This window comes from Carassius carassius, chromosome 21, assembly GCF_963082965.1.
Source record: "Carassius carassius chromosome 21, fCarCar2.1, whole genome shotgun sequence".
In the NCBI taxonomy this organism is placed as follows: Eukaryota; Metazoa; Chordata; class Actinopteri; order Cypriniformes; family Cyprinidae; genus Carassius; species Carassius carassius.
This window is the reverse complement of record NC_081775.1, coordinates 30,194,623-30,209,112: the sequence shown is the minus strand read 5'-3', so window position 1 is coordinate 30,209,112 and position 14,490 is coordinate 30,194,623. Positions and strand designations below refer to the sequence as shown.

Sequence of the window (14,490 nt, the reverse complement as noted above, 5' to 3'; positions counted from 1 at the left end):
GTGTGTGTGTGTGTGTTGTAGGTGCTGGCATCAGCTTGCCTGACGGCTCTGTGTGCAAGCGCTGGAGGGCAGGAGGGATGTGCGCTCGCCGAACAACCTGAGATTGACGTTCTGCTGGAGGCTTTACAGTCCTCGTGCTTCTCCGTCAGAGACGCTGCGCTCAGAGTCAGTGCCTTTCTCTTTCTGACGCATGTGACATCATATTATGAAATCCTTTTAATCCAAGCTCTTGTAGGGTCTGCTGGAGATGGAGTTGGCGTTGCCCACCGACAGCGCTGACCCCAGCGGTCTGAAGATGCTGAGGAGACTGTGGGTGGCCAGATTTGATGTGGAGGAGGAGGTCAGAGCTCTGGCAGAGAAGTGAGTCGTGCATATTTTCACACTCCAGCTTCTGGTGCTGGTCCTGATGGGAGTTTGGTTGGTGCTCAGACACAGCAGGAAACAACACACAAGCTCATTTGAAAACATGGATCTGGGAAATGGTTTATTATGTAGATTTCAGTGCAGTTCACAGCTGTTATGACAGCAATCCGGGTTAGTTTGTGGAAATGAACTGCTGTTGATGTATAATTTTTATAGCTAATATTTGTCATTACATTTCAAATTTGTGTCAATAAAATAAATCCATAATGAATTATCTTACAAGGTAATAATAATAGTTTCACCAGCTAAAATCATGAATCCTCGCTTGTGTAAATAAAATAGTGAAAATAAAAGAAAAATATTATTTCAGCAGCTAAAATAATATTTCTAAATTGAATGCAAATTTTTTGTCAAAATAAAAAAACATTATTTTACCACCTAAAATAAAGTAAATAGATGAATTTGTATTTAAAAAAGACAATATAAAGTAGATAATACATTGTTCCACCAGCTAAAATAATTGACTTTCTAAAGCGAATATGGATTTATATTATATTTATTTATAAATACAAAAATTATATTTTGAGAACATTTATTTATATCAAAGTAAAACTAAAAAAATATATTTCACCCTTGAAAATAATTGAAATTATGCAATTGTATAAAATAAAAATACAACTAATAATAGACATTTTTAAAGTGAGCATGCATTTGTCAAGATAAAAATAAATAAATATGATTTTGCATGCTTAAAATAATTGCCCTTTATGCATTTGTGTAAATTAATAAAAAATGAACTGAAGTTTAGAGTTGAGTAGTTGTGCAGTGCTGAGTCTCGTCTCGTCTCGTCTCAGACTCTGGCAGGCTCTGTGTCTGGATCTGGTTCCTGAGCTGTGTGCGCTCCTGATTGAGGATGTGATCCACCACGAGGAGGCGGTGCGTTCGGCGGGGGCCGAGGCTCTGTCCAGCGCCGTCAGCCAGTACCACGAGCAGTCAGCCACCGTCCTGACCCAACTGACTGAGATCTACCACCAGAAACTCTACGTGAGTCTCACACCACACATGCATCTTTCATCACCGCAGCCTCCCAGAGAGAACAGCGATTGAGTTGAATCAGTCAAATTAAAACCGCTGCGTTCACTGTAGGGCCCTCTGTCGAAAAGTCACATGAACAACATCTCCAGAACTGATCTGAGAGTCACTTCATGAGCATTTGACGTTTGAATTGAGTAAAACTAGCGTCACATCACATACACAGAACTGGAAAGGTATTCACGACAACCCGTCAAAATAAAAGTCCTGTTTAGTTTAAAGACAAGTATTTGCCAGAAATGTATAACTATTGTTCGGCAGACTGTACATAGCCTACTACTACTACTAAAAAGAAACAAACATTATTTTTAAGGAATAATCACAAAACATTTCTTCCATGTTTTAATTTTAATAGTAAATCCCCTTCGTTTACCAAAAAATAATGTTTGCTTAATTTCCAGTAATTAAATAAATTAAATTTAGATAAATTAAATTAATATTTTATGCCTTCATTTGATGAATAGAAAATTTTAAAACACAACAGGACTTCTGAAAAAAAAAAACCATTTCATAAGGTTACTGTAAGAATTTTTCTTTTTTATAAATTACGTTGTTTTTATGCATTTAAATAATGTGACGTGCTAAAACACAGAATTAGGTAAAATATAAAACATATGAAGAAATAAAACATTTCATAGGGCCCTAAACATGTAATTTTTGTTAAACTTTTAATAAATTGATGGGAAAATGTATAAGTTTCATGATTTAGACATACTTTTTGATTAATACAATTTAATTGAACCATTTAAAAAAAAGTCGAGAAAAATTAAAATGGAATTTGGAAAAAAATTCAACGGATTTCATAGGGCCATATCACTGTCTTTAATCACTCAGACGGTCATTTTTAATTATTTGCCCTACTATTTAAAGTTTAATGGCCGTCCTTGTGAAGCCCAGTGGTTGTGGTTTGTGGTTTGCATGAGTGAATGGGACGGCTTCGATCTAACACTCAGTGATGTTTGTGTTCAGAGACCTCCTCCGGTTCTGGACACTCTGGGACGCGTCATTTCTGAAGCTCCTCCTGACCAATGGGAGGCCAGGTGAGAGAAGGACTCCATGAGTTATTACAGCAGTTATAGTTGGAGAGTATCTCTATTTTTTTTTTTTTTTCATTCATTCATTCATGATATCTTTGGACAACATCTGTGTAAGTTTCTGTTAATAAAACATAGCTATTAATAAAGCTTCTCATTTTTAGTTTTCTGTTTTTGATTTCAGTTTTAGTTTTAATTATTAGTTTTCATTTAATTATTTATTCATTAATTTATGATCCATATATATAAATATATATATATATATATATATATATATAGACAGCATCTGTGACCATGTTAGAGTTGCTATAAAAATATAATTACTTAGAAAATGTCTCTAATATTTTTTGATTTTTGATTTCAGTTTAGTTGTGGTCTTTATTTTTAACTTTCAGTTATTTTTGTCTTTGGACAATGGCAGAGATATAAAAAAAGTTTTTTTTTTTTTTTTGCCATTTAAGTTTAATCTTAAATTAAGTCTTTATCTTTAGTTTTAGTTTTCCTTCCTTCATTTATTCATTCGTTATATCTTTGGTCAACTTTTTTTTTTTTTTTTTTTTTAAGTTTAGTTTTTTATTTATGATGCCTTTTGATAACATTTGTGGCAATGGCAATATATTAGATATAGGTATTATAAAAATTATAGTTATTTTGAATTTGTGTTTTTGATTGTTTTTTTTTACATGATTACTTTTTAATTTTGTTTATTTTGTTTCAGTTGGCTATTAATTTTATGAGTCATGAGAATCAATCAGATTCCTCCATGGGAAGGGCTTGAGTGATGCGTTTCCTGTCTGCAGGTGTGGCATTGCTCTGGCGCTCAACAAACTGGCTGAGTTCCTGGATGAGAGTCAGGTGACGCCCCTCTTCCTGTTCTTTGTGCCGGACGCTCTGAACGACAGACACGCAGAGGTGCGACGCTGCATGCTGGACGCAGCGCTGTCCGCCCTCAACACACACGGCAAGGTACTCAAACATCAAAACATCCAAATAAATCTTAAAACTAATTATTAGATCATAAACTTAAGTTATCCTTGTTACAGTGTAATTGTACATTTAAGTACTGATTAATATTAATTAATGTAATGTACTTACTGTATGGTTGAGATTAAGCTTTGGTTTAGGGGTTACTTGCTTGTAATGTGCAACAAGGGCACCTTAAAATAAAGTGTTACCGAATTACTAACTGAAAAACAAAAACTGAACTAAAACTAAAACTGAAGTAAAAAAGAAATTAAACCTAAATAGTAATATTTCAAAAAGCACATAACAAATTTGCTTTTGTTTCACCAGCTAATATAATTGACTAAATAAAAGTAAATATGCATTGTGGAAAAATAACAGTACATTACAATACATTATTCTACCTCCTAAAATAATGTACATTTCTATAGTGAATATGCATTTTTGTAAATAAAATAAAAATGCAATGGATATATATTTATAATGTACATGATATAATGTACATTTTAATCATTTAAACACTTTAGGTGAATATGCATCTACATAAAATGAAATTAATAATAAAATAGTTGAAAAAATTTAACTAAATGAAAATTAGAAACTGAATTTTGAAAGTTTTAATTGAAGCACTAAAATTACTGCCTGAAAAAAAAAAAAATTATCTAAAAGTACAAGAAATGAAGTCTTAATAGTAACAGTAAAATAAAGCAAAAGCATGTACCGGTAACAAAATTACAAATAAAAAATAAAAACTGAAACCAATAAAAGCTATCTTAAAATCTGAAATAATAAAATGATGATAATATATATAAATGCTACTGTCACCAGCTACTGCTGGTTCTCCTGAAGCAGAGCTCACTCTCTGACTCTGTGTTTGTCTCTCAGGATAACGTGAACTCTCTGCTGCCCGTGTTTGAGGAGTTTCTGAAGAACGCGCCGCAGGACGCCAGCTATGACTCTGTGCGGCAGAGCGTGGTCATCCTCATGGGCTCTCTGGCCAAACATCTGGACAAGAGTGACCCTAAAGTCAAACCCATCGTGGCCAAGCTGATCACGGCCCTCTCCACTCCCTCACAGCAGGTCTGCATCTCTTTTTCTGTTTTGTTGGAATTCACATCCATCCAGTGTTTATATGGTATTGGTTTTTCAATTAGTTTATTTATATATATATATATATATATATTATTTATTATAATTTTTTAAGTTTTTCAGGTTTTCAACTGGATTTCAATTGTGGTGTTCATTTTTAGTTTGGTTTTAGTTTTTATATTCTAAAAAAGTATTTATTTTTATATATTTATTTATTTCAATTGTTTACTTCTAAGTATTTAAAGTGACTAACTGAAAATTGAGTAACTATTTGATTGTTCTGGTGGTATTTATTAACTTTCTTTTTCAGTATTCTTGATTTTTTATTGGTTTTTATATTTGAAAACAAGTGGTACTTGTAAACCTATTATCTGAGATGGGTAATAAGTTACTTATTAACTGAGTGTAATAATTAAATTGTATAAATAATTAACTGCAAAATTTAAAGTAGAAACAAAAATGTAAAAACCAACCAATGTGCCATTTAGACATCAGTATAAGCATATTCATATTTAGCCAACACTGATTTAATGCACAGACCTATTTTATGAATATTTGTATTATATATATATATATATATATATATATATATATATATATATATATATATATATATATATATATATATATATATATAAATATATAAAATTGAACTGAAAGCGAAAATAACTATACCAACAGATAAAATATATATATATATATATATATATATATATATATATATATATATATATATATATATATATATATATATATATATATATATAATTTTTTTTTTTTCTTTAATCTGTTGGTATAGTTATCATTTTCCCTTTCAATTCGGTTTAGTGAGAGCATTCATTTAGCGAATTTCTTGGCCATGTGTCCCTGAAGCACAAAGCCAGTCTGAAGTTTCTGGGGTATATTTGAAGCAATAGCCAAAAAAACATTGAATGGGTCAAAATTATAGATTTTTCTTTCATGCCTAAACATAATTTTTGATTAGTAATATGCATACAACTTCATCTGAACAACTTTAAAGATGATTTTCTCAATATTTAGAATTTTTTTTTTTTTTTTTTTTTGCACCCTCAGATTTTCAAATTATTGTACTTCAGCCCAAAATTGTCCTGTCCTGTCATCTGGTATATTAACGTGCTTGTGTCTCTGTCTTTGGTCGTCCTCAGGTCCAGGAGTCGGTGGCCAGCTGTCTTTCTCCTCTGGTTCCTGCTATAAAGGAGGACGCCGGTGGGATGGTGAAGAAGCTCCTGCAGCTGCTGCTGGAGAGCGACAAATACGCTGAGAGGAAGGGAGCGGCGTACGGACTGGCCGGGCTGGTCAAAGGTCTGGGCATCCTGTCGCTCAAACAGCAGGACATCATGACCACTCTGACAGACGCCATCCAGGACAAGAAGAACTCCAGACGCAGAGAAGGTGAAGCTTTTAGGAAAACCATTGAATTCAATTAAAAGTTTAGTGGGTTTTGTTGGCAGGACAAATAATGTTTAAAAAATTAGAATAATATTTTATAATACATTTATAGAATTTATGTAATTATCTAATAATATAAAAAATAATGTTTTTAATTTTTTTCTCCTCATAAATGAGCAGCTAGACAAGTAAACTGGGTTACTTGTTTAGCTTGTTTAAAAATATATTTTTTTTAAAGTTTAGTTTATTATGAATAAACAAATTAATGATGAATCGAGTTTCACTCGATTCACGATTCGATTCACTTTTTTATGAGATTTAAGACAAATTATAAATGAAATGTATCATTTTATTATTGCTTGGACAAAATGCTGCATGTTTCTTTGTGAAGTAATATAGCACTTGCATATTATTGCTTCTGTTGTCCTAATTTGTAAGTCGCTTTTGATAAAAGCTTCTGCTAAATAACAAAATCTTTATATAATGTTAATTTAAGGAACAAATTGAATTGAAAATTTAAAACAAGCCCCAAATCAAATAAATAACACATTAAAAGAAATCTCTTCATTTAAACAAAATAAGTTGTCTGTGCTCTTTAAAATTAGAGGCAGGTAATAGCAGCATTTTAAACGTGATCCAAATAAAGATGCTGCATAGATGCAACATGAGCAGTTTTTAATGTATAATTTTGAAATTTGAAGCAAAAATAGAATGATTTGACTCCAGTTTTGTGAAACAATACATAAGAAATAACTGCATTAATCAGAAACAGCAGACGAGCGGAACGAGATGCAGATTCACTCTCTGCCAGCAGGTGGCGCTTAAAGCGTTTCCTTGGTTTCCGCTGTAAACGAAGCAGCGCTGCACTTATGAACTTTAATATGCATTATGCAGATGCAAGATAAATAAAATAAAATAAAAAAACATATAAACTTTTCTTAAGACAGTAAGTTCCCCTCAGACATACATTCACATAAACTGCTACCCCTTAATGAGTCACGATTTTAACATCTCAAAAGATTTGAATCGTCTCATATTTGAATCGTTTTTCAACGTGCTTGCGGTTTATCGTTACGTCCCTAGATTCGAGTCCAGCTTGTGTACTGCTCCCGTTCCCTGCTTGTTTCCAGATAACTCTGTCTTTTCTCTTGGATATTTGGGTTACACTTGTTAACTATTAACTACAACATTTCTCTCAATAAATTCTTAATTTCTTTTGGGTGAGATTAGGGTTGTAGAATTACGTCAAGTAGAATAAGGCATTAATAGGTTCTCAATTAGTACTAATACATGGCTAATATTCTAGTAATATGCATGCTAATAAGCAACTAATAAGTGTTACCTATTCTAAAGTGTTACCGATATTTGTCTATCAAATAAACCCAAATAAATATAAATGCAGAGTAAAGAAAGAAAATGATCAAATTAAGAAAAGAGTGAGTAGTGAGGGTTGAATGTAGAAATAAGCTTGTGGTGTTCTCTGTGACAGGTGCTCTGTTTGCGTTTGAGATGTTGTGTAACATGCTGGGGAAGCTGTTTGAGCCATACGTGGTCCATGTCCTTCCTCACCTGCTGCTCTGTTTTGGGGATGGGAACCAGTACGTCAGAGAGGTACAGTCTCTTCTGTTTTATACTTTTTTACTTGCATCATTACCAGATGGTCATTTCATATAAACCTTAACAGCCGCTGTATTTAAGTGTCTCATGCTGAATTTAAAATTGAGTGAAATCTCATTGGTCCAAAATCCTGCATAAAATACATTAATCATTAGCAAATTTGTGGCAGGGTTTTTTATGTATTTTTTAGGGATGCACCGATATGATTTTTTTGGGGGGCCGATACCGATTTTAACAAACATTTATTGGCCGATACCGATATTTGTAACTTCCTCTCATTTGAAATTTTAGCATCAAAATAGATCGTATGTTTTTAATCAGCAAAGTTAAAAAATGCCTGCATTAATTTATACTAGCAGTTTTATTAGTGCATCATCAAATAATTAAACATTCAGCAGGCCTACATAAATACAACAAAACAAAGATACATATTAAATAAACAGTGCTTTTAAGGTAGGTTTAACAGTTTTCAGGTACAGAAATAAAGTAAACAAATGTAAAATAACTGTATAAATTAAATGCATATTAATCATCCTTTATTGTAACAAACTTTATTATGATTAATCTTCTGATTTGTTTCTGTATACATTTTAATATTTTAAGTTAAAATAGAAATTAGATTTCCTTTAGGGACTCTTATTTTGACAGGTTTTCTAGTCTAAGGAGCTATATGGTTATTGAAAGCATATATATATATATATATATATATATATATATATATATATATTTAAATATATATATATATATAATAAATATATATATATATAATAAATATATATATATATATATATATATATATATATATATATATATATATAAATTATTTATTTATTTATTTTGTTTACTGTTAGTTTTAATAAGTGTTTTGTGTAATCGATGTACGTTGATAATGCAACGGAGAGAGAGAGTTTAATGTGCACTTCTCGTGCTGTTTCGTTTGGCTCTTATGGTGTTTTTTTGGGGACTGGAAAACGATGCAATAATAAACATCAGTAAAGTTGTGGTCATCATTCAGATGAGGTCCGCTACACTTTAAAAAAGTTATAAAAGTTGTTTGGTCAAGAATAGTGTGCGATCTTTTGTTATTTGATTAGTATTAAAGTGCAGACAGCAGCTCTAGGATTGTCATTATGCAACTCGGTGCCTTCACGCAGTTAATTAATAAACCATCGGTTTGTTATATCAGCCTTCTTCCTTATATAGCCGATATGCCGATGGTTGTATATTGAGGATACATCAGTGCATCCCTATTTTTTTTTTGCTTTCAGTAAGTCCTGCAAACTTCTCTCTCAGACGGTGTTGTGTCTCATCTAGTTAGACTGAGGTTACAAATGAATGTATCTGTCCGTTGAGATGTTGCATGATGTTTGCTGTGTGTCAGGCGGCGGATGACTGTGCTAAGGCTGTGATGAGGAACCTGAGCGCTCACGGCGTGAAGCTGGTGCTGCCGTCTCTGCTGGTGGCTCTGGAGGAGGAGTCCTGGAGAACCAAAGCAGGTCTGATTTGTGATGCAGAATATTTCTGGCAGTGTAGTGTTCAGTCATTTGTCTACTGGAGACATATAATTATTATTTTATATTTTAATTAATGTTTTTTTTTTAATTAGTGTTTTTAAATATAATATATTTTATTTTAATTTAATATATATATATATTTTTTTTTTTTTGATTATTATTCGTGTAATGCAGTACATAGTTTAATAATTTTTTTGTTATAGTATATTTTATTTTATGTAATTATTAATATTATTGCTATTATTTATTAATTCATGTTATCACGTCACATAAAAATGCATAGCATTGCTTATTTTATTATTTATATTTATAGCATTTTCAATTAAACATCTTTTTTTTTTATATATTATGTTACATAATTTATTATCTTTATTTTTTTATTATTCTAAGTATAGTTTTTCATTTTATGATCTTTTTTGTATTAATCGTTATCACTTTCACATCATAATTGTATTATTTAATTGGTAGTATTATTTTTAAATGTGAAATGTATAGTTTTTGTTATTAGTATTAGTTTGTATTGTATCTTTTAAGGAAATGCAGGACATTTTTTATAATGCTTTTTTATTGTAAGATTATAATTATTATTATTTATTATTAATCATTGAGTACTTCACATGGAAATGTATTGTAATGCTCTCATGGCTGTGTCTGTAGGCTCGGTGGAGTTGTTGGGTGCGATGGCATACTGTGCTCCTAAGCAGTTGTCCTCGTGTCTGCCGAACATCGTTCCCAAACTGACGGAGGTTTTGACCGACTCTCACGTGAAGGTGCAGAAGGCCGGTCAGCAAGCGCTCCGACAGATCGGCTCCGTCATCCGCAACCCTGAGATCCTGGGTATGAAATATTATTGGGGCTTTAATGAAAGCTTTTAAGGTTTGATCCATACATAATCACTGAACTGACATTGTGGATTTGACAGCGATCTCCCCCATCCTGCTGGACGCTTTGACCGACCCATCTCATAAGACACATCACTGTCTGCAAACGCTGCTGGACACCAAGTTTGTGCACTTCATCGACGCTCCGTCTCTGGCTCTGATTATGCCCATCGTCCAGAGAGCGTTTCAGGACCGTTCCACAGACACACGCAAGATGGCCGCGCAGATCATCGGAAACATGTACTCGCTCACTGACCAGAAGGTGGGAAATCACACTTATGTGAACACAGCTGTGCTGTTTATATCCTAAATATTAGGGATGCACGATCATGATTTTTCATGGCCGATTCCGATACCGATTTTTTTTACAAGCAAACTGGCCGATTCCGATACCGATTTCCGATTATTATTTTTTTTATCTTTAAGCAACAAACAAGAAAGAAGGAAAGTGTGCATACACAAGATGTTTATATGGTATTTAATAGGCCAAGCTGGCTTTTGTCTATTGAAAACAATAACCGTAACCATGTGAAATTAACAGCAGTAACTGCACAGAAAGTAGCCTACATTCAGTACAAACTTAGATGTTACAGACATCAGCATTTAGCTTTTGTTTTTGAATTGAGTTGAAACTACAGAGAACTGGCCTTAAATGAAAAGATTAACTGTAACCATGTGAAATTAAATGCAATAACTGCATAGTTCTACAGTCCAAACAACACAATCAACACACATTCAATAAGAGGTTTCTTAATCAGCATTCAGTATTCGTTTTAGTTTTTAAATTTGGCTTTAATTAAAAAAAAAGGTATTTACCAGTGAGACTAAATAGAAGTATGGTATATAAATATTATTTCAAAATGTTAAAATCAAATAATGTCGGTGCGAATAAAACAAAGATGCAAAGTGTTTCATCCAATTAAAAAAAAACTTAGGGAAATGATTCACATCTATATTTTTTTACTTGAGCCAATGAAAAATAAATAACTATTGTCTCAAGTTAAAAAAATATAGATCTGAATCATTACCCTAAAACATTTTAATTGGATGAATGAAAAAAAAAATTCAGTGTGCTACAGCAGGTGATTTTTTAAATCAAATTAAGTCTATGTAATTTTAAGGTAAAATAAAAATAATCATCCTAAGCAGAACTGACGTTTACTTCTGGATTTTCAAACGTGTATGTAAGTTCTTCTTTACAAAAAAAAACACATTTCAGTTTTGTCACAGTTTAGTCCGTTTCGTTTCTCATCCAACACGTGAGAAGTTGATCTGAACATCTCTTCACGGTCTACTCGTGTTCAGGGTGCGGATCTGCTCGCGCAGCTTTAGTGTGCACAGGAAAGGGACTCTTATTTGTGCGCCAGCCAGTACACCAACGTCTGTTCGCTTCCTGCTATCTGTGCCTCAGACATGAAGCTCTGCATTTCCAGTGCTGAACGGCTGCCCGTGTCCTACGCACAGATTTCGAAATACTTCCACACAAATGACATAGCGAACGTGGGTGCACTACCGGAAAAATCGGCCGAAAAAAGACCAAAAACCAGGCGATTGCAGATCGCGTATTTTAAGCAAAAACCGTCCGGTTCCGATTTATGGCCGGTCAACCGGTGCATCCCTACTAAATATTGTGTTGAAGTCACTAATGTGTGCTCTTTAACAGGTTTAAAACCTCTTTTTTCCTTTTTTCCCACCAGAACTGGTGTTATGAAATTTTATACTAAACTAGATTTTCAGAAAACAAATGTTTCAGCTTTTTTTTGTTGTTGTTTTGGTTTGGATGAGCCAATAAAAACAACTTCTTTATTTATTTATTTTTTTTTAAGTAAGTAATACTTTTATTTATACTTTAATTTGATCAAACAATTCAATTTACGTTAATTCTGTTGTTTTGAACTTTCTATTAATCAAAGAATCCAGAAATAAAAACAGTTTTCAACATTGTTAATAATCAGAAATATGTATTGAGCGGCAGATCCGCATTTTGGAATGATTTCTGAAGGATCTGGAGTAATAATGGGGAAATTGAGCTTCTTTCTAAATCATGAAAAACATTTTTTAACTAGAAGTGTAATAGAAATACTAGTAAAATTTTATTTTTCTCAGGTTTATTACTTATTCAGCAATTAATTTAGTTGTTTGGATGTTGTTTACCAGATAATGTGGTTTTAACATTCATGTACAGTTGGATTCATTAGGTGAAATAATTGTTCATTCAGATTATGTAAAATATTATTAGTATCAATATATGAAGAAATTGTTGTGCTCCAAATAAGTGGAATCTTGTTGCTTCTGGTGTGTAGAGCCAAAAAGTCAATGCAAACAAACAGAAAATGTATCATTAGAATAAAATGCTTTCATATAAAATAAAACAAGCCACTAGGCCTTATTGACACCATACTTTTGGATAATATCACCTCTTAACCGTGGTAAATCACTGTAACTCATTGCCTTGAGTGGCTCTTGGCTTTAATATCTCTATGTGTTGTATTTGCTTGCAGGATCTGTCTCCGTATCTGCCAAGCGTGATTCCAGGACTCAAAGCATCTCTGTTGGACCCCGTGCCCGAGGTACGAGCGCTTTTGAAGCCTGCTGGCATTAACTGTGTTATATGTGAATGTGTTTTTATCGGTGTCTGTCGATCAGGTGCGGACCGTGTCTGCTAAGGCTCTTGGTGCTATGGTGAAGGGAATGGGAGAGTCCAGTTTCGATGATCTGCTGCCGTGGCTCATGGAGACACTGGCGTCTGAACAGAGCTCTGTGGATCGATCCGGTGCGGCTCAAGGTGAGAGAACCATCACTGCACCATTAGAGGGCAGCAGAGAGCTACAGCACACGTATATTACACCTGCACCTGTGTGTTTTTGTCTTTTGACTTTCATGGTGTTCTCCATACCTCTTTATCTTCGTCTTTCAGGTTTGGCTGAAGTTATGGCAGCGTTAGGTGTGGAGAAGCTGGATAAACTGATGCCAGATGTGGTTCAGACGGCCAGTAAGGTGGACATCGCCTCTCACGTCAGAGACGGATACATCATGATGTTCATCTACCTCCCTCTGACCTTCGGGGACAAATTCACCCCATATGTGGGTCCCATCATTCCCTGCATCCTCAAGGTGAGACGGCACGATTGAATACTTTTAATTTCACATCGTTTTGAGTTTGTAAGCTTTATGTAAACTCTTGAATTGTTAAAAATATATTTATTATTAAATGTTTATTTTAATATTAAGTAGCCTGTTTACTTTCTTAATATTCAGGAAAATAATTAATATTTTTCTTAATAAATTCTTATGAATTCTTATTACTAATAAGAATATGAGTCTTAAGTTTAACAAACTGTTAAAAATAAATAAAATTTTTATATAGTAAGGAAATGTTTACTTAATATTTAAGAAAATAAATATTGAGTTGTTTTTTTTAATAAGTTATTATAAATTGTTGGAAGAGTCTGCGCTCTTCTAATCTTTATTTTGTTGCGTCAGTCTGTTAAATTACTTAGTATAGGAGATCATGATCCGCACTCACAAAAACTTCTTTTTTCATTTGTATTTTACATTCATCGTTGATGGGAAAATGTCTTATATTAATTTATATACATTTATATTTATTTTTATAGTAAGAACATGTTAACTTAATATTTATGGAAATAAATACTGAGATTTTATATATATATATATATATATATTTATTATATCTTTTTTTTAACTAATATTTAGTTACTAATATTTGCTTGAGAAATATTAAGCATTTCTTTTCTTAATAAAAAAAATTATTGAAATGTTTTTCTTTAATTATTTTATTTAAAATTGTAATTTTAATTATTTTTAAACTAATTAATAAATTGATGTTAATTGATAAATATGAAGAAAATAATTTTATAGATTTATTTTCATAATCTTGATTTAAGAGAATTTATTCATTTTCCTAAAAAAAAAAATTCTGGATATGGGTCAATCTATGTTTCTCAAAAAAAAACTTTAGCACTAAGAAATTACTCGTCATCCAGTTTTTTTTATATACTATGTATATACTATATATATATATATATATATATATATATATATATATATATATATATATATATATATATATATATATATATATATTATACTATATATATATACTATGTATTCCGTTCATTTTTCTAATTGGTATGTTTCGCGGGGCCATGAAAAAATCTAGAGCTGAGTATCATCAGCATAACATTGAAAGCGAACACCATGTTTCATGATGATATCTCCTGAAGGATAACATGTAAAGCATTAAAAGTAACGGCCCTAGTACTGAGCCTTGAGGTACTCCATACTGCACTTGTGATCCATATGATACCTCTTCATTCACTGCTAGGAACTGTCAGATAGGTATGATTTGAACCATGCTAATGCACTTCCTCTAATGCCAACAACGTTTTTCTAATCTATTTAAAAGAATGTTGTGGTCAATACTGTCAAACGCAGCACTAAGATCCAGTAGCACTAATACAGAGATACAACCACGATCAGATTATAAGAGCAGGTCATTTGTGA

The 14,490-nt window shown here is 32.5% G+C and overlaps 1 protein-coding gene across 2 annotated transcripts in view; it reads left to right on the top strand.

The window, feature by feature from the left end:
- The window catches only part of LOC132098113 (stalled ribosome sensor GCN1-like), a 54,113-nt gene that overhangs the window by 23,969 nt on the left and 15,654 nt on the right, over positions 1-14,490 (top strand). For both annotated transcript variants that reach the window (XM_059504257.1, XM_059504256.1), the window contains exons 28-41: positions 22-165; positions 236-360; positions 1,218-1,407; positions 2,425-2,495; positions 3,290-3,455; positions 4,338-4,532; positions 5,708-5,954; positions 7,441-7,562; positions 8,950-9,064; positions 9,740-9,919; positions 10,005-10,225; positions 12,465-12,533; positions 12,610-12,748; positions 12,881-13,077. In XM_059504257.1, the coding sequence (XP_059360240.1) occupies positions 22-165; positions 236-360; positions 1,218-1,407; positions 2,425-2,495; positions 3,290-3,455; positions 4,338-4,532; positions 5,708-5,954; positions 7,441-7,562; positions 8,950-9,064; positions 9,740-9,919; positions 10,005-10,225; positions 12,465-12,533; positions 12,610-12,748; positions 12,881-13,077 (2,181 nt within the window). The remainder of the gene's footprint in view (positions 1-21; positions 166-235; positions 361-1,217; positions 1,408-2,424; positions 2,496-3,289; positions 3,456-4,337; positions 4,533-5,707; positions 5,955-7,440; positions 7,563-8,949; positions 9,065-9,739; positions 9,920-10,004; positions 10,226-12,464; positions 12,534-12,609; positions 12,749-12,880; positions 13,078-14,490) is intronic.